Source organism: Falco rusticolus, chromosome 9 (genome assembly GCF_015220075.1).
Source record: "Falco rusticolus isolate bFalRus1 chromosome 9, bFalRus1.pri, whole genome shotgun sequence".
In the NCBI taxonomy this organism is placed as follows: Eukaryota; Metazoa; Chordata; class Aves; order Falconiformes; family Falconidae; genus Falco; species Falco rusticolus.
Window position 1 is genome coordinate 39,070,188 of NC_051195.1, and position 20,333 is coordinate 39,090,520.

The window sequence follows — 20,333 nt, forward strand, 5'->3', positions numbered from 1 at the left end:
GCTGAACAATACACTGCAGAAACCCTAAGACCGCAAGACCCGAGAACCTCATGAACAAGGTCAGCTGATGGCTGAGTTGGGTGGGTTTTGCTCTGGAAACAAAGGCATAATCAGGATCCGTACAGCAGTGCTGACAGACACCACTTGACATCAAACGCTCACTCAAGTCTGCTTTTCACCTTCTCGCCAAAGACTCCAACTTTAATTGCTCATCTGCGGTCCCTTTAGTAAAGCACATTACACATAACGTGTTATCTGAGGAAACCTCTTCAGGAGCTTATTCACTTTGCTTGAAGTTAGGTTTCCCCTGGCTGTCACTGTGTCCTCCTTATTCTGAGCCTTGCGCTCCTTCTGAAAGAGAAAAGAAACCTCAAAATATTACCTCAGTTGATTTGCAGAGCTGACACTCTCCCCCGAAGACTACTACTGACTGTACTGGCATATTTCTTTCAGAAGAATGCTGTTTCTTTAAGGAACACTTACAACAGCACTTTGCTCAATAATCACAAGGCTTTCAAAAGCTGATGACCTTTAAATGATGTAGTTAATGGCTGACTGACATCTTGCAAAGATGATACTCTTCCATGTTCTTAGTTAACAATATTATAAACATAGTAACAACTCAGGTTTTTTTTGTTTTTACTTTCTGATGTTCAATTTGATTCTTTGTAATCTACCAAGTAAATTGCAAACAATTTTTCATCCATGCTTTCAAACAGCAACAGTAAATAACTTTTTACTACATGATAGTACTGTTACTGAAAAAAAACTGAAACCAGTTTAAGGACAAGTTTAGCACACATACTTACCTTTAGTCTGCTTTTGAAACTGACTTGATTCAAGTTTATCATATAGCAGAAAACCTCTAACTTCCAAACAATATTAAATCTATTTTTGAAGGAAATTGCCTAGCCTTCAAAGTCAGAAACAGCCTAAAAGAACTCCTAATTTTCAGAGAATCCAGAATAGCTGTAGCTACCTCATGTATCCTGAAAAATTCTGTTACAAGGATTACTGAAACCACTGGTTATTCCTCTGCTACCTTGTCTCCACCCTCACCCTTGCAAGCTCAAAAACTCCTTACAGATTTATGACAGACTGGAATGTGAGAATCCTAACTTACCACTCTCCCCTACCACCATCTCGATAATGCAGGTATTGGACTGGCACCTGAATCAGCTATTTCTTTGTGAATTTTGTGAATCAGAGCAGCTGTGGAAATTCACCTACACTGTACATCTCCACAGCTACAACATAATCCACATCTCGCACTGCACAAATCACTGTTTTACATAACAGCTACAAACTGTACTCTCCCTCATTCATTCAGAACTATCATGTAATATGCAGAAAGCGATGATAATTATTGCTTCATTAGTACTGAATCTTTAAGGGACTAAAACCTAGGAGAAATCAAAAGGAACGGCCTAGGTTAGGGTCAAGTGACAGCAAGTGAGCTCTGCTTCAAGAGTCTGACAACGCAAAAAGGACTGGATGTGCCTACTGTTTCATCTTTAGTTGTAACATTCCAAACATCCAGTCCCTTCCTACAGTCCTTTATCCTTAATTCTAACTTAATTTAATTTTAATTTAGCTTCTGCATTCAAAAAGGAAGGACTTCATGCTTGATCTACAGCATCCTACACCTCTCCTAAAGCTCAAATGGATTACAACATCCATCAAATTGTTCAGAGAACATTGCCACTGTTGGCACACAAGATATGACTGGGGGTTTCCTCCTTCCCTATGATATGTCTTTAAGAACATGAAAGAGGTCTTAATTACTTCTGCCTTTGCCACGCAGTCATAGAACATCCTGATCTCGTCCGCACAGGCGGTATCATTGAAGTCATTCCGTTTCCAGCAGGCCATCATTACCGACATCTCCGTAATGCACGTCGCCTCTAGGAGGGAAAGACACAACACAGATCTCAGGTGCAGGGAATTTCACGCTAAGTGCCTCCAAAGCGCAAAATCTTCAGAGAGAAGTTTAGGATGGGGTAAAGGCAGGTGAGAAACAGCAATGCTAGAGGAAGGGTCTCATCAGCACCGTCGCCGCCACGGGACTGAATTCTGAAGGGAAACGCTACGCCGAGATGTAACAAAGTATTTTACACATGTGCTTGGCATACGGGGCATCACGAGATGCAAAGCCAGGGTCGTTGCGCGAGGAAGTGACCTCCCCAGAAGAGCCCGTGTCCCCCCGGTGTGGCACGGCACAGCGCGGCCCCTTCCCTCTGCCCCCCGCCGGGCACAGGAGCCGCGGGCAGCCCAGGGCGGGGCCGAGCGGGCCCTCCTCGCGCACTCACCTCCCGCCTGCTCCCTGCGGTTCGCCACCTTGTTAGCCAGCACCAGCGGCCGGGTGGGGCGGATAACGGGGGGACGCTTCTTCTGCCGCCACTGCCCCGACACCCACCGGATGACCCAGGCCGGGTACACGGGCGCCGCCATGTCCGTTTGCGACAGGCCGTACGGCGAGCGGGCCGTGCGCAGCGCCTGGCGGGAGCGCGCCTGCGCGGGCCCGGCCCGGTCAGGCCTACCGCTGCGGCCTTGCCGCGGGCAGAGGCCACGAAAATTAATGTCATTTCTCACCGCTTCAGCGTGGGACGGCAACGTGATACTCCTCAACAACTCCGGTCCAGTGACAACTCCTCAAAACGCGCATCCGCAGACGTGCTTCTGCAGCCCCTACGTGACGGCGGCGCGCAGCGCCTAGCCCGGCGCAGGAGAAATCACGGTTGTTACAGGCAATTCCCCTGGAACTTAACTGCGGCCATATGGAAACATTCCTTGGTGCTGGAAACGCGGCTGGATCTGCCCTGAGTTGCTCCTGCACCTGGTGTCTGCCAAGCCCTACTACTGCTGAGGCGCATCCCCGCTCCCGCAGGCTGCTCCTGCCGCCATGTCCCGGGCTGGAACTGGCAGGTGGCGCGGAGTTAAGGCAGGTAACAGAAAAAACACAAAAGGTAACACAGGGGAAAAAAAGGCAGTTAACAGGAAAAAAAAAATAGAGGGCAGTAACACAGAAGGCACAGCTGCATGGTAAGGGCAGGGGTGCTGACAGATTTCTTCACAGCATGAGGGACAAGGCAGACGTAGAGCTGAGCAGACAGACACCGGGGACCTAACATACTCAGGCGCTTGTCATACAGTAGTCACAGTATAAATAAGCCATTTTACCATGGTATCGAGGCTCCTTTGGGCACCAGCAATCCCCCTTGTGCACTGGAGAATGTCTGCAGTAACAGTTTTCTTCCACAGGAAGGGTTGGTTGTATGCTTGGAGTTCTCTAACCACCTCTATAATGCCAAACCAAAGATGCTGGGAACAATTTTTTTGCACAGGGCGTTGCTTTGGACAAAGATACATTCCACCTCTTAACTACAGACATAAAACCCAAAGAACTCCCCTTGCCTCTGCCTAGTCAAGGAAGTTAATAAAACATTGGAAATTTTGTTACCTTAAGCTAAATATTACCAGATCTTCACCAGAATATTCTCGGTATCATTAATAGAATATACTGCATCTGCAGACAATATATTCTCTGGTATGTCTCATTCTATCATTATTTTTGTGTTACTTTTAAAATAGTATTTTCTTAGAGTCCAATTTAAAGAGTACAAGAAGACATTTTCAAATAAACAAAAGAGAGCTTTTGGCCCTCTTTAGGAGCCCATTCCTGTATCTTTAGGTCTAAATTCAGTTTATCTGGAAGTTCTAAAACATTTTGGTAAGAGGGATGTTTCTCTACTCCCATTTTTTCAGATGGGACAGGAAACAAGCTATCGTCGAGCTTGGCTACCAGTGGAGAAGGAAGCAAGCTGACACCTTCAAATTAGGCTCGAGAGCTTGCATCCTGCAACTCTAAAGATTAAGAGATCTTGCAAATTCAAGACAGGGACATGAAGTACTTCTCAGTATACCAGTTCACCTGAGGTTCAGCAACTCTTAGGTTTGCCTTTTCTGGTTACCCCTACTGACACCTACTCTTCCCTACTGCATTTGCTGCCATGACTAACTAGACTTGTACAAGAACAGTAACAAGAAAAAAAAAGACACAAATACTAGGACATAAGAGAAGCTGAACTGCACACCCTGTAAATCAACCTCCCTTTTTCTAAATTAATTAGCTAATGGTGGCAGCACTTTCAGGTACATTCACCTTCAAAAACTGATCTCTCTTAAGTAATTCCAAGAAAAATGGGGGTGGGAAGAGGAAGGGAGGCTGAGAGAGAGAAAGGCAAGCTACACAAGGAGAATTGTAATAGCTTCCTGTCCGTTACTGCTGTCTGCATTATTATTTCCTTTCCTGGCATTCAGCCTGGGATTAGAGCATGAGCCAAAGACATTCCTGAGCAGACAGAATGAGGTACGTGATGGTGTCTGCACACATATGCAGAGGTGTCTGAAGCAAGACGCACACATATGCAGAGGTGTCTGAAGCAAGACGCACACATTTGTTTTAAAGGTGAATGTGGAACCATAGAAGAGGCATGCTACTCAACAGCCAGGTCACTCTATAGCCTGTATTTTGTACAGCTGATGGCTGACACAGAGACACCAGTGGGTGGGCTGGAAGCGCCAGCTTTAAAGGGACAGTCAGAAACCCAATTCCGTCGACACACTGAGCAGTGAAACCCGCAGGTGTTCCATTGCCAATGCTGAATGTACAACTGTAAAGAACACTTAAAAATCTAACTGCATTTACAACTTCTTTACTTGGATCAACATAGTTAAAGCTGAATCCTAGCCTACATTTCTGCTAGTCAAAACCAAAATGAATGATAGAGATTAAACTATTAGTATTAGATTTGACAAGAATCTATCACAACTGGAATAAGGGCCAGTTACGATGCTGCAGTAAATGCCATGCCACAATTAATACAGTGCTATCAATGCTGTAATAAAATACACCCTTAAAATGTGACTGTTTTCTTAAATACATCTTTTAAGAGGTGAGAAATTACACCATGGATTCTTTGCTTTATGGAGTAACTGTGCAAAACCTTCAGGCACTGCCTAAAACCCACTTAGGGAATGAGACTAAGAAATCAGTTGAACTGGGAACAATGAACAGGGTTGATATCCATGTCTTTCTGAACTGCTTGAATCCAGCTTTCAGGTAAATTCCAGTATATTCACCCAAGTGTACTGGTTTAAGCCACGACACCACATTTATCCTGAATGCTCCAGTTCTCTTCATACAAAATCATAATGCCCTCACCTACCACAATTTATTCTTAGCTGTCTCACCCTCACCTCAAACTCCAATTTAATTGGAGATGCCTAGAAAGTTAAGCACCCCCACTTCAACTCTAGTAGTGAAACTAACTGGTTTGCTAAGATTCCAGTCGATTCAGATTTACTCCTGCCTGCTGAGCTATTGTGCTTGGACAGTATTAGCACTTAATGCACTTATTAGCACAAGTGCATTCATTAGCACAATGACAGATGCAATTTCTGTTCTGGTATGCCACCCCCTGCCCCACCTCCAATGCTGGCCTGCCTTATCCTGAGTTGTCAGTCAGGTCAGCCACCCTGCGTTATTCCATCCACCTGACTAGTTCTGAGCTGCCATCCCTAATCTCTAATTCCCAGATCTACTCAGATCCAGCCCATTTCCACTACAAATTACCTGATGCCTCCTCATTTGCTCAGAGATGCCACAAAGCATCGTGATCTGCTCTGATCCGTTCCAAGATCCCCAGAACTATCTTTAGCTGAGATGCTTCAGCATTAGATGGGTCTTTTCTGCGGGAAAGAATGCATGTAACAGCATACAAATTAAGATGCCAGTCATGTCGGAGCTCTGGAACAAATCCTGCAGCTCCGTTCTTCTCCACCTCCCTAATCCCTCTGCAGGGCCATGTATCTCTCACTGCCAGATCCGAGACACTGAATGATAAGAGAAGTGCAGTTTGTTAAAGCCTGACACAGGTTTTGGCTCAGCTGCTCCTATCACTAAAAGGATTTTTTCCCTGATTAATTTCGACCTGTCAGTAGAGGTCTCTGGGCAGAATGAAGGAACCTGCCATCCTGTTTGTTTCCAATTAATACAACTTCTCAAAAGGTGCCTAGAGATCCATAACAATCTTAATTAAATCCAACCAAATGGATGACAACTGATCATTAAGGGAGCGGCTCTCTCGGGACAGTGGCTGAAGAGTGCGTATGGCGGGATGGTAAGGGAGGCAGATGGCTGCTTGTCTAACATGGCAAAGCCTGCTTAAACAGTGATGTCCCCGACGGCTGCGTGTTGATGCCATTTATCCTGTTCCCAGTCCTTCAGGAGTTACTTGTTCTTCCATGCCGGTTAAAACTACCCACTGTCAAGGTGCAAGAGGGGCATTTCTGCTGCGATTCTCCAGCTGCTGCACGTTGCAGACCTTTTCCAGGTTTTATTCTTCTTTCCCTCTAAACATACACATCCATTGTTGCTTGGCTCTCATTCTACTTACCATCACAGAGGACTCGGAGATCCTTCAGTTTGAAAATTACTACAGTGACAGAAATAAGAGAAGGCAGTTATTTTTTCATTTGTAGAAATGACCGATGTTAGGTATCAAATCAGTAGTCTTCAGTGGGATTATATGCTTCCTCTAAACATTGCACCCCTTGCTAAAGGGCAGAAAACACAGACTACTAGCTCAGTATATAAAATAGCCAGCTTTTTACTGAAAAAAACAGGCAGCACCTGATATCACAGTTTTGGCAAGGGAATGAGAACTTGAGCTTCTCCGATGCAATGAACTGCATTGCTAGATTTTTAACCTTCTGTCAGACAGTTGCTTCTCCTCTCTCCCTTCTCAGAAAGCGTAAACATGTCCTAGCTTGTCAAGTCAATTCTGAGACACAGCATCCATATAGAAAATCTACTAGTGTGTCATATGAGCAGCAATGAGGAGACAGCTATTTTCAGGACGTTAACGTTAGTGAATAATGCTATCCTGGCAACTTTGAAATCCTCCCTCTAGTCACACAGTAAACGGGCAAAACGCATGACAAGCAGTGAAGTGACTCACCCTAGTTAGCAGAAGTCTACTAAAGGGTTTACAGAAGTAATCTCTTTATCATCGTCAATATTTGTAACTTCACTAAAATTCCAGACTAGTCTCAGTTGTGTGGTTTTTATGAGTATGGGCACCTGCACTGTAAGAATGTCATTAAGAAAGATGCTGCATATACAATGCTCAGACTGAAAAGTGTAAGCCTTCCAGCAGTCACAACACAAGTGATGACGTTCAGCCATGTAGCTGGTTTGGATTTAAAGCAGTGAAATGAGAAATCCAGTTGGTAGTCAAGAGCAGAAACCAGAAACCTTTTCCCAAAATACTAACAGTTGCTGCAGTGACCTTCCTCCTTGTCTGCATTCACATACTCGCATTAGTAGGAAGACAACTAGGATCATAAATTAAATTCACTTTGGCTAAGACTAGCAGTAGTCTTTGGACGTTATATAGCAATCCTTTCAAATGCATCATTAGGTTAATTGTATACTCCTCAAGGGTATGAGACCCAGCTTCTCCTCCTGCCTCCTCCAAATAACAGGAGAGACGAAAGCAAAGCCCTGGTGGCAGAACCACCTTTATTCAGCATTTTGCAGCCCTTGCTGTGCAGAGAAGCGGTTGTTGTGAAGGTCAGTCAGCAGCTGGGAACAGAGCTGCAAACCCAACTCCTGCGCCAGCTGGGGAGGATTCCCACCTCTCCCGCCCTGAGGAGTCTGCCTGGCAGCAACACAAGCTATTCATACTAAGCACTGGAAGAAATATTTCAGTTTAATCCTTGTGCACCATGTATAATAAGTGAAACACATTTAGTGTATTAAAGTAGGCAACAGACACACTGTTTATAAAACACAGACATATCGTGACATACGGGAGACAAGCGAGTGTGATCTATTACCACAGAAAAAAATGCAGGTACAAGAAAAACACAAGGCTTGGGTGAGCGTCATGGCTGCAAGGAGCAGTAGCTGATACTCATTACCTTTTGAGAAGTTCAACACCAGTAAGACTGTAAAAAATAGTTAAACCTAGGAAGGCACTAAGCAGCCATAAGAGAAAGCTATTACAACTGACTCCTGTCTCATAACTACAAACTGAAAGTTGGCATTTGAAAAACTCAGACAAAACCCACAGAATATCTGATAAAGTTACTTTCATATCTGTGCTGCTTTCATACCGGTGTTAAGAAGGGATGTGGCAATATGAAATACTGATGCTTGGCAACAGTCATGGAGCTCAAAGCAACAGTCTTCTGAAGTACATACACATAGCAAAAAAACTCAAACAAAAAAACCCCTGTAGGACTAACAAAAAACTTGTTGACTGGCGACTGCAATACACGCAGCGCAGACGAAGAGCAGTAAAGGAACACTTGGTTGGGAACTAGCAAATCAATGAATCAGGGTCCCAAAGAATAAGTTTTTACCTGGTGTGCTAGCTATTCTGAAGTTTGTACCACCATAGCGTCAATGCTGCTGTTAGCTGACAAACACGCTCATTTTGCCGAGCGGGAAGGCAAAGTGAGGCTTTTGGACATCGCTCATCGCGAACTAAGCAGGTGCTATGATACACCTGCTTATGTTGGTTCTTCCTCCTGTTATTCCTGCAAGGGCAACACCTTAAGTGTAGCACGTCTCATTTTGGGAACAGCAAATATTGTAACAAAGACCTGGACTTGGTTATAAATACCACACTTCTAGAAAATCTACTTAAATTACAGGATAAATTAGCAAAAGCAGAATGTGCTAGTACCAGGTTCTTATTTCTTATGTTTAGTACAAAAAACAAGATCAAATTTTCTCCTCCTAACTATCCCACCAAACACTCGAGTAAGAAAGGGTTTTGAGATACAACTAATTAGAGAACCACACAAAGACGACTGATTTTCTATACAGAAACATGAACTGGAAGAGTATCCAAAGTAAATGAAGGCATTCATTCAAACAATCTATTTAAATATCACTGAACTGTTCAGTAGAAATTGATACTCAGAAGCAAAGCAGCCTTCATTTGTTTTATCATAATTTACTTCTCAAGCACATTGTGGCCACTTCAGTCCTGAATACACATATTTATAATCTTAATCTGATATGAGTAATCCACTTTGACAATTAATTTAGATATATTCACTTAGGCATTCATGCCTCCTGATAACTAAAAAAAAGGGAATGTAAACTGCTGAATGCATTTTAGCTGAAGAACCCTTTGTTATTATTATTACAGAAGAGACAAACCAGTTTTCTCCTAAAAAACCCAGGTGAAATCAGTGTATAGCGTGTGCATTTTCTACATTTACAAGAATCAAGTGATAGTTATGGGTCTGAAGTCTCCTCTATCAAGATGCCCCGATTTTAACACTGTGATATTGTTGTATCACCTGAGAGGTAAACATCGAGATGCGTATCATTACCTATACTGATACTATACCTATAATACCGTATCTGCAACATTATGAATGGGAATTTGAGGGGAAAAAAATGAGGCTAAGTGATCCATCCACAGCACAGCAACAGATAGTGACTTAATCAGGGACAGAATGTAGATTCACTGCTGTTCCTAACTTACTAAAAGGCTTCAGACTTCCCATAGCAAAGCATTAAGTGCCTTAAAAAATAAGATTACCCCACAAACTCTAGACTTTGATCATCAACATTATGTCTTAGGCACAGATAAACTGGCTATTTAGTCAGTCATTACTTCTGAAGAGGGAGGAAAAAGGGAGAAATAAACCACCATTATACCATTAGCGACATCACTGCAGTGTGGCCGTATTTTCTTGTGCTTTGAAACCCCTGACACTAAGTAAATTAGTCTCCCTCCAGTGCAAGATCAATTATTTCAGAAAGGTAGCCAACATGCAGGGAACAGCGGACTTTATCTGTAAGTGATGCAGGCTATGCACAAGGAAGATGTGTCCACGTGTCATCACATACTTTTAGGAACTCCAGTCACAGACCAGGATCATACTTGTGTGTTAAAATTTGGCAGAGACACAAAACCATCCCAGTGCACCCGGTTCTGACGGTCCACTTCAGCATAGCAGGACTGCAAGGGTTGCGCCCAAACTGCAGAGACCACTGGAAAGGCACCATCGTTACAATGCATTTGTCTTTGCAGAAAGCAGCAGATAATCAAAAAGAACAAATCAATGGCCTCTGAACTGCTACCGTTGAGGAGATAACAAGAAGTCAAGATTACAGCTGGAATTTCAGATCTGATGAAAACTTAATAGAACCAAAGTGTACTAATTTTACCGCAGTGCTGCATAGTACCAAGTAATACACTTTCTGGTGTGAAATACTTTGTTGAAATTTGTCAGTCAAATAATCTAGTCTCTCATCCCACTGTACGTATCACCTGGCCAGCTAGCAAAAGAGGAAAATTAGGCAGAGCACGACCTGCCCGTAGCTATTCAGTTACCCTGAAAAGTAGGAGTAATTTGAAGCATGCTTACTTGGGGAGAAGAGACTTTATTGCTGCAATTTCATAAGGCACAATTGCTCTCCACAGACATTTGTACTTTGTAATTCCTTCACTGGAAAATCTATTTGTTAACAGCAGCTAAAAGTAGACCTTAATGAGGAGAATAAGTGACTGATAAAATACTTATAAAAAATGATTAATATTTTGCAGATTAAAAAATATCCCTGAAATAACTTAGGGCTTTTGAGCAAGAGTCTGAAGAGGTGTTCCTGTGAAGTCATATAAGCCACAAGGAAACTATACCAAATGCAAAAGGAGAGTAAATTCCTCTTTTGCCCTACAACTTGACACCTGCCAGTCAGGAGTGGCTTCACCCACAGTGCTGAAATTCAAATCAAAGCAGCTGCTAAGATCTCCACTGCTGAAATCCTGTCGTAACGGAAACTTACTTCATGCACCAGAAAAAAAAGTCTCTGCAAGAGTTCTTCTATTTCAAGGCCAACATCTGGAGCGAGATAAGAATGCTCAGGGCTCAACTTTCAATGCAGTTTCCAAATCGAGCTCTTGCAAAGATGGGTCAGTGTTGCCTCGTCCTCTTGAGAAAAATCTCATGCATATAGTCCCAAAATCTTCCCTGATGTGACTCATTGCGATGAATCATAGCAGTGAGGGCCTCGCCCTGGTCAAGGCTTTGCCAGTAATCCTGCAGCCACATCTCTTTCCAACTGAAACAAAAAAAAGAGACAGCAGCATAAACTATCAAAAACCCTAAATGTTCTGCAGCTGTAATAGCACTGAAATAAATTTTTTTTTTGTTTCACCTAAAAGGAAAACAGGCCCAGAGATGGTCATAACAAAGTATGTTCTTACTGTGCCATTGTGCTCAAAGTTATTTAAAGAAACTTGCCGTGAAAATTCTTCCAGAAAATGTAAGTTCACATATGTGAAGTAAGTTCACAAATGTATATAACAGCCTAATAATCAGATTTTTTTTTTCTTTTTTTCTAGATAAATCATTTAACAATTAGGGAATGGCAGCTACTCATTACAAACTCAGGTTATACAAGGCAGAGACAAAAAAAAAAAAATCATTGTATCCTTCAGCCCTGACTCTATCTCCAGATTAGATGGTCGAGTACAGGCTTTCTGTTTTTCAATGCATACATTCTCAAGCTTTTCATAGCACACACTACATCACTGCAACTTTCAGCAGTTCCCTTCCCATTCATCACTATGTGGACTACTTCTCTCATTTGTATTATATCAAGGTATGGCAATAATTTATTTATTTCTTCTCCATTGCATCTGCTACCCAGCCATGTAAGCCCATCACAAATTCTGGAAAGAAGGGCCAAACATCAGGGGGTTTTTTTGATCTGTGCACATGAGTTACCCAATACATGTTAACTTACAGAGAGAGCTTTTCGCTTCTTCTCCCTCCCAATCACAGAGCGAAAGTGCAGTGCCTTCTGCATTCACTCTATACACCGTAGATTAAATCCAGCATGGCTGCACTGCCCAGAAGGAAACCTCACCCACTGCTCCAGGAAGACCAAAAGAAACACACAACATGTCATAGTTGCTTTCTTTGTGGAGCAGCATCTTCTGTGGTCAACAGCAGCATCTATGGTGGGACATTTCTGCAGCATATGCCAACAGAGAGCTCAAAATAAAGCTCTTAACATAGATTACAATGTGAAGGATCATAAACAGGGGCTTACTTCTGCATTTAAAAAAAATAATCTGCTGAAAGGTTCCTTTGTAAAATGCAGCACTTGGCCGTAGTGTGAGATCACACTGCTTCCCAGCTAAATTCATCAACCTTTGTTCAAGGACTGCCAACGTGAGTTGCTTGGTTTTTCCAGCACTGAATAAGGCACACGTTAGGAAAATGAGTATACTTGCATTAAGTACTAGACACAGGACTTAAGAGGCAGTAGGTAACAGAAAAAAGAAAATGTTTTCTAGCTGAACTCATACGAAAAAAACACTGAAGGGAATTCCAGTATTCAAGTGAAGACTTTTGCCAGAAACATTAAATAAGAACACTCTGGTGTTTTTCTTTTTACATTGCTATTATTGGTTTTTAAGAAAATAATTTCACACCGATTCTGTAACTTGGAAAAATCTGGTAGCCCAGGATGAATGGGACTGTACAAATACCCTGAAACTACCAGCTAAATACACCTGAAACATTACTACCATGAGATCCAGATCTGTCTTTAATCCTGGCTGGTTACTGGATTCTATTCCAAGAGACACCTTACAGTGTAGATGTGGCAAATCTGATACACTTTTAAGCTGGTTTTTCTCTTGTTGTAAATAAACTATGACATCAACATAAAATGGCAACTAGCAAAACTGTGATGGTTTCAAAATACTCCTTTATCAAAGGCACGCTGGCTTCTCATTTCTCATGCCACCACAGTGAAAACTTGAGGTAACTGGAAAGCTTAATCTTACAGTTATCCTCTCAAATGCCCCACTTTCGGAAAATGAATATCAATTAAAGAAATCAAACATTTCTCTTCACAAAGGTGGGAGCCCAAGATTAATTGGAGATTGTGGTACCAACTAAACAGCTATTCCACTCACCAGTAGCACCATGACTCACTATTTTCTGTACAAAGCAGCCAAGAATTCTATAGGTTATAGCGACTGACCCATAACCTAACACATAGAAACGGTTGTTCTCCGACATTTCTTCTTAAGCTCACTTGGGTGTGAAGCCCAGAAGTCCAAATACCAGTGAGGCTGCAAGCGTAAGGATTTAGTAACCACATCTCCACACTTAGAGCTAAAGGACAGCAAGGTGAAGGTACAACAGTGTGCTCTCGCTACATATAGCTACAGAGTGAGAGATTCCAATGCAACAGTTCTGTCAGTTCAGCGCAGTTGTCAACCCTAAAAACAAATTACACCTGGGAATGCAGGTTACAGAGCATGCAGATTGCAATTGCATACTTGCTCTAAAAATATATACGCTCCAGTTGCCTTTGTTGCTCTGAGTTCCAGAAGCCTCCAGGACTCCAAGTCACATCGTATGTTTGTAGTCAGACCTTGTATGTTGCATATAGCCTATCAGTTGTAACCCCACCAGGCCTGTGTCACGTTTCCACATTAATGTTCTCTAAAGTGACAAAATACACAGTTGACTGGCCCTGTAGACAGTCTTCTAAACTGATCAGACTGTTGAGATAATATCATCAAAGTCTGACAAAATATAACCACATTTCACTAATGCTTTGGTGGCAATTTTAGGTTACTGTTGTGCCATTTCAAATTCCAAGTAACCACTTTCCAGTTTGGAGATAAAACTGGTGAAAGCTCAGATGCTTATGGGATAGGAACCACTGTGTATCTCACTGGAGACCCCTTGATCATGCCTCGGCAGGTACAGGTGTGTGTCTTTCTAACACTGATAGCAGACAGTGTAGAAGCTTCCCTGGCATAATTTTTCCTGACATGTCTACAGACAGGGGGAGAATAACATACTGTGGTTCAGTGAGTCATGGAAACTGCCATGGGATGCAAGTGTAGCTTGGATTACAGACCAGCTGTCCAAGACTCCTTGCTGGTGACCACTGCACAGGATACGAGCACCTGAGCCCACCAGGAAGCAGCCTAGGCACCCACACTGGGCCTTCAAAGGCATTTCTCTGGTGCCATCTGCTGCTCAAGCAAAAGAAAATCTAGGAGAAAGCAGAGAATACTCTGATAGATAGGGTACTGCACAGTACACTATAAGGAAAACACACATTTTGCTACAAAGAGTGAGAAAAGCTCCAATGAATCAGCCAAGCAACAGAAAGCGAAGGATTATGGACCCCTTTACTTACTAGCGCGAGTTTCTGATTGGTCAATATGAGAATTAACTGTAATATGAAAAATGCTTCTTAATGACAGACGTTACAAACATTTTGTAAAATAGACATTTCCTAAACAACCCGAATAACCTCAGGCTTATTTACCTTTTTAAATTTCAGTTGGCCGTTTCTGAAAGCATCCACACATAGGATGAAGTAATTCCCCACACTTACAAAATTCTTCATACTTTTTTGTGGATGGATAACCTCATAAAAAATTGTTAGTGCTTCATATCCATGTAGAACTTAGTTCTGGGTTAACTACTTGAAGTGATGGATTCTACATTTTCAACACACTGTCCTGCTAACATTTTAACACGCCTAAGCATTCAATTCCTTAGTCTAGGAAATTATTTACAAAGCTGTAAACTGATACAAACTGGAATAGAGTATATTGACAACTTCTTTCTGGACAGTGCATGAGATTGTCCCAATATTTTCAGAAAGTCATTAATTTAATACTACAGCAGGACTGACATCAGCCCATTGAAATCTTAGGGGACAGCTACGAACATAGGCAAGGTCTGCTGCGGCGGAGGGTTCATCTTTGTGACGGCTGGCTGGTGGCTTTTAAGAAAGTGAATTGCATGCACCTGAGTAACTGCCTATGACGACAGAAATTGCTGCAGGTAATACAAAGAAAAACGACAAAGCTGGGGGATCCAAACACGTTACACTAGTAATACATGCTACAAAAAGTGCACCTGTGATTTATGGACTGCAAGAACCCTTCCTTCTAGCAACTGCAACTTCAAATGCGGGCAGTGGCAAAACTCCAGGTGTGGGAATCCAAGCACAGACTCATTTTGTACAAACACATGTATATACGTCACACAGACTGTGTGAACAAAACTGTGTTGTGCCTGTCAGAAGCAGCTGCCTGAGGGTCAGCACGGTTAGTTCCCTGCTGACAGACTTCAGGGCAGCTCACACTGAGCCAGGCAGCGCTGGGCCTGGGAGATTCCAGCAACACCAGCAATCCCTGTGCGCAACAGAGACAAGAAGCTGCGCAACTGTCCTTGGTCCTGTGTGGTCCCTCTCCTAAATAAATGTGACGGCATCCTTCAACACAAGCCAGAATCTTGTCACACAAACTAACAAGTCGTCTTATAAAGTATTCTGGGTGAGCATTCCGACTTCTGAAGCCAACAGGAGTTAGCCAGGCCTGCGCCATTCCTGACGCAGTACTGTATGGAGGTACGGAGCATCCTTCACCTGAGGGCTACAGAGTGCTTTCCCACCCCGCCTCCAAACAGAGAGGCTGAGGCAGACAAAGGACACCAGCACTGCCCAAGGGCACAGAGCATTTTAACAGAACATTGTGAGGATCTCATGCTGCTCATTCCACCACTAACCAACACCACCACCCAAGCATCTCTTCCACCCTCGAGCATCACGCCGTACCAGCAGAGCTACCGTAGCACCCACAAGGCAGAATATAAAGTGCGACCGGAGATGTCTTAAGAGATCCCTTAAGTACAAAGCATGGTTAAAAGTTACAGCTGCTATTATTTGAAGGGTTTTTTTCCTTCAAAAAGCACATTATCGGTACCTTACCTGTCTCCTTCAGAGAGGTCTTCAATGCTTCCAAACCCGGGGGTTGGCATAGGACATCCCATGTGCTTGAACTGAGCTATGCGAGGTTTGGGAGCTGGAATTTTCCCGTGAGACTTTCTGTGTTCCTGCTCCTCTTTGGCCCGGATGTTCTCCCTGTCACAGATGAAACACTCGAAGCCATTCAGGTAATTGGGCAGAGTCATGTCATTCACACCCCACTCCCGCCTCTCCAAGCTCTCTAGCAAGAACTGGTTTTTGATTCCACCAGGGTTTTTATACTCTAGATACTTCAGATATTCCTCTCCATTCTTGTCCAGGAAATCAAGATACTTTGCCAGCTCTTGGGGGCTGTCAAAGTCATCTATCAGAATGATGGAGTGGTTGTTTGGCATCCAGTCCCGCACAGTTGGGGAGCCTCGGTATACTGGGACAGCACCCAAGTGCATGGGACGCCACAGCTTCTCTGTCATGTAGTCGTCACAGATGGCATTCTCCAAGGCCAAGTGGAACTTGTACCTGGCGATAAAAGTCATAAATTCAGAATCTTCTGTCGTGGCTGTAGAGGTGTCTCGCAGTCGCTCACTGGGAAGGTCACGGTTATGCAGGCATTTCCCATAGGAGTCAACCTAAAACAACAACCAGCATCTTTACAAAGGGATTTGTTTGCCCGCAGCCTGTTTTCAGAGCTTGTAGAATTCCTAGCTTTGATCAGTTCCTAGCTACCTTAGTTTAGCTTCCCTTTTGCTCCAAGTTCTTTCCCTTGTGACTATTCCTAGAACTCCAGTTCTAACAGCTGTAGAGAAAACTGAGTGCTCAGTTTCAAAACCAGCATAATGATGCTACAGCTTGGGGCTGGGGGGGTGGGGGGTGGGGGAGCGTGCAGAAGGGAAGACGTCAGCCCGAAATGTTTTTATTACCAGATAAATCAGAAACTGAGAAGTAAGGAAGGGCATTCAACTCTCTCTATGTTAACTTAAAACTCATCTTTCTACTTAATGGAGATCCAGTACTTTTCCAAAAAGTTATTCCATGCAGTTCCTGTCAGTCTCAGCAGGCTGGCCAAAAAAATCCCATTTGTTAGACTGAGAAAAATTGATGCAGGGAGCAAAAGGAATGCTGTCCAAAAATGAAAGACAACACCCTCGATCTGGAATCTGCCTCATACTTTGGTGGTACACAGTTGTATTTTAAGAATTCTTTTCTCTTTGCTTTGCTACCGAGTACATGCTGAACTTCCACAACAAATGGATCATGACCAATAGAAACAGCAGAAATAACCAGGAAAAATGTATTTTGGATAATGAATAAAAACGGATGCTTTTTACTTTCTATCTACGATCCCTCTGAGTTTTTAAGAGACAAAAGGCACTGGTTTTTTCTGCTTGAAAGAAACTACGTTATTTCAGTTTCTGCAGCTTTTCCTTCCCCTGTACTATACTGCTGAGTTTTTAAGAGAGAAAAGGCACTAAACTTCTTTTTCTGCTTGGAATAAACTACATTATTTCAGTTTCCATAGCTGCTTCTTCCTATCTACTACCCTTCCAAATTTTCAAGAAAGAAAAAGCACTGAACTTTTTTTTCCTGCTTGAAACAAACTATGTTGTTTCAGTTCCTGCCGCTGCTCTTCACCAGCTGTGCTGCGGCAGCACAAACCGCCACAGAGGCGGGCAGGGAGCAGATTCCCGGGACACGGCCTGTCCCGGCCACATGCCTGCACTCCTGGGTGGGCGCGGGGCTCGCAAGCGGGCAGCCCCCCATCCCCAGCGCAGTGGCCAGAGGCATCAGCGCTTGGCCTGCAAGGCCGGGCTCGTTCGGGCCTGGCCCGGCCGGTGGCTGATCCCGAGCGGCCAACTCTGGACCAACGCCTCCCACCAGCCCAGCGGGCCGGGAGCAGTCTGCGCCACGCTTCAGGAAGGCACGCCACGCGCTCCGGGACAGCACGCCACGCGCTCCGGAAAGGCCTCTGGGAAGGCAGGCCATGCGCTCCGGGAAGACGCACCACGTGCTCCGGGAAGGCCTCCGGGAAGGCAGGCCGCATGCTCTGGGATGGTGTGCCACGTGCTTCTGGAAGGTGTGCCATGTGCTCCGGGACAGCGCGCCACAGGCTTCTGCTGCTAGCACGCATGCTGTTATGATCCGCACCTTGGCCAAAAACTGTGACAAAGGAACCCTGTTGCAAAAGGAGTGGGGGAGCCGCGGCCCTCTCGGCGTACCTGGATGTACTTCATCAGCTCACGCACGTAGCGATCGCGGTCGGAGGGGACGTCGCAGTGGGACTGCAGGTAGAGCACGGGCGCGTAGCCCCGCCGCCGCCACTCATCCTTGTGTGCCAGCGGCACGGCGGGCCCGCGCAGGTAGCCGGCGGCCGGCAGCCACTGCAGGGTCAGCGGGTAGTCGGAGTGGCGGCGGAAGGTGGCCGTGTAGTTGAAGAGCCCGATGCCGGGCGGGTGCGAGAGCAGGTAGTTGTTCATGGGCGACTCCTCGTGGAAGAGCGCCCAGGCCTGGTGGGGCAGGCGGGGCAGCGGCGCCTCGTAGGCGCGGAAGTCGGTGCCGTAGAAGATGAGGGCCCTGGTGCGGCGGTGCCGCGCCGCCCGCCGGCTGCGGGTGGCCAGGCAGGAGCCCCGCGGGCAGTCGATGCGCTCGGTGTCGCCGGGGAAGTGCGGGAAAAGGCTCCCGCTCCACCACAGCAGGATGGGCAGCGCCCGGTTGCGGCGCGTGTCGTTGTTGCCGGGGCCGCGGTAGGACGCGGCAGCCACGAAGGCCGTGCCCGGCGGGACGGCGGCCCGGGCCCAGCCCTCCGCCCCGCACTGCTCCGCCGCGCCGGCCCCGGGCCCCGCCGCCCCCCCCTCGGCCTCCCCCACCGGCCCCTCCGCGGCCAGCGCCGCCGCCGCGCCCCAGGCCAGCGCCAGCCACAGCCCGGCGGCGCCCCGCCGCGCCCCGCCGCCCGCCATGCCCGCCTCAGGGCCCCGCCCCCCCGAGGCCCCGCCCGCCCCCCCCGAGGCCCCTCCTCCCCGCCGCACTCGCCTCCCGCCCCCGCTCGGGCGCTGCCCCGGCCCCGCCGCGGCCCGCAGGGGGCGACAGCTGCCGCGTGGGGAACCTTAACGGGGGCTGGGGGGTGTTTGGGGGTGTTGGTTTTTGTGAGGGGGGGGGTGGTTTGGGGTTTTGGGGGGTTTGGGCGTGTTCGTTCTTTTTTGTTTTGGGTTGTTTTGGGGGGGGCATTTGTTTGGGAGATTTTTTTTTCATTTGGGATTTGTTTTGATTTTAATTTGGGGTTTTGGGGGTTGTTTGGAATTTTTGTTCTGTTTTGCTGTGGGGTCTTGGTTTGGTTCTGGGGGCAGTTGGTTTGTGGGTGGGTTTTTTTCTGGGCCTTTTCCGTTTGCCTGGTTGGGGGTTGGTGTTGCTGCTTTGATGGTTTTTCTGCCACCTGCGTCTCCCCGCAGGCTCCCCTCCCGCGCTGCCCCGCGCACCCCCGGCCTCCCTGCGGCTCAGACACTCCGGGAACGGGAACCCGGCCCCGCCACGGAGCCCCCCCAGGAACGGCAGGATTGCAGTGGCGGTGCCACCCGCTTACGGTTCAGTCCTTAAAAGCAGCTCCCCCTGCCCAGCGGCCCAGCCTGCGACACGGGCCGTGGGCCTGAGCACATTCTCAGTCGTACAAGGCCCAGGTGACATGCGGAGCCTTTTCGCTTTCCCTCGGGAAGCTCAGCCCTGACGTGCTGGGGCACAGCGGCACCCCCGCCCCCGCTGCCCCCCCAGCCCCTCCACCTGCATGCTGCAGGGATGCTCATGGACACAGGCCCAGCAAGGACATTCCTCCAGGCCCGCACCCACAAAACCAGCCGCCGGCACAATTCACTCCTCAGTTACCGCAGAGGATGCACGAGGCCCATGGGTAGCGCCACGCAGCAGTGCAGGACAGCAGGTTCTGGACATCACAGACATTGCGTAGGAGAACCTCAAAAATACTCTACAGCAAACTTGGGCGTTGTTGGATATTAGCAATGTTTGTCTTGTACTTTCATACAGGTTGTTGGAAGGTTATCAGCAAATCGTACAGCATCACCGTTCCAGCCTACAGCCAAGTTATACAGCCCGTTCGCACTGAAACTTGTTTTTGCAATTGGTACCCCCCCTCAAAAAAAAACAAAACACAAAAAAAAAACCCAAAACAGCACAAAAGCAGAACAAAACCAAACCAGCCTCCGCCCCAGCTTCCTTGCCACCTTAACTCCGACACAGACACTCTAGTTCTCTGAAAAATTAAGACTGCGGACGCCTTTCGGTTCACACCGTCACAAGGTAAGGGCAGCACCTGCCAAATCAGATCCAACACCCCGCACCGACCAGACTCCAGCTGTGTCTGAGAACAGGGAAATCCCTTTGCAAAAGTGAAAGGTCAGATGGGGCAGAAAGTTAAAAAAACAGTCACCGAAGCAAAGCAACACTGAGATTAGGCGGCACCTTCTGCCTGTTGACTCGCCAA

General features: G+C 46.0%; 2 protein-coding genes across 2 annotated transcripts; both read right to left on the reverse strand.

Moving 5' to 3' along the window:
* Positions 1–167: 167 nt before the first annotated feature.
* Positions 168–2,481, reverse strand: CHCHD1 (coiled-coil-helix-coiled-coil-helix domain containing 1). The gene is made up of 3 exons (XM_037400165.1): positions 2,310–2,481; positions 1,786–1,904; positions 168–351 (listed from the first exon to the last, which is right to left on the reverse strand). Exons 1-3 carry the CDS (start codon positions 2,449–2,451, stop codon positions 238–240), a joined length of 375 nt encoding a protein of 124 aa, XP_037256062.1. The 5' UTR covers positions 2,452–2,481; the 3' UTR covers positions 168–237.
* A 5,276-nt stretch (positions 2,482–7,757) lies between these two features.
* FUT11 (fucosyltransferase 11) lies at positions 7,758–18,801 on the reverse strand. The gene is made up of 3 exons (XM_037400127.1): positions 18,064–18,801; positions 15,851–16,476; positions 7,758–11,152 (listed from the first exon to the last, which is right to left on the reverse strand). The coding sequence occupies exons 1-3, from the start codon at positions 18,799–18,801 to the stop codon at positions 11,005–11,007; spliced, it is 1,512 nt and encodes a 503-aa protein (XP_037256024.1). The 3' UTR covers positions 7,758–11,004.
* Positions 18,802–20,333: the final 1,532 nt, after the last annotated feature.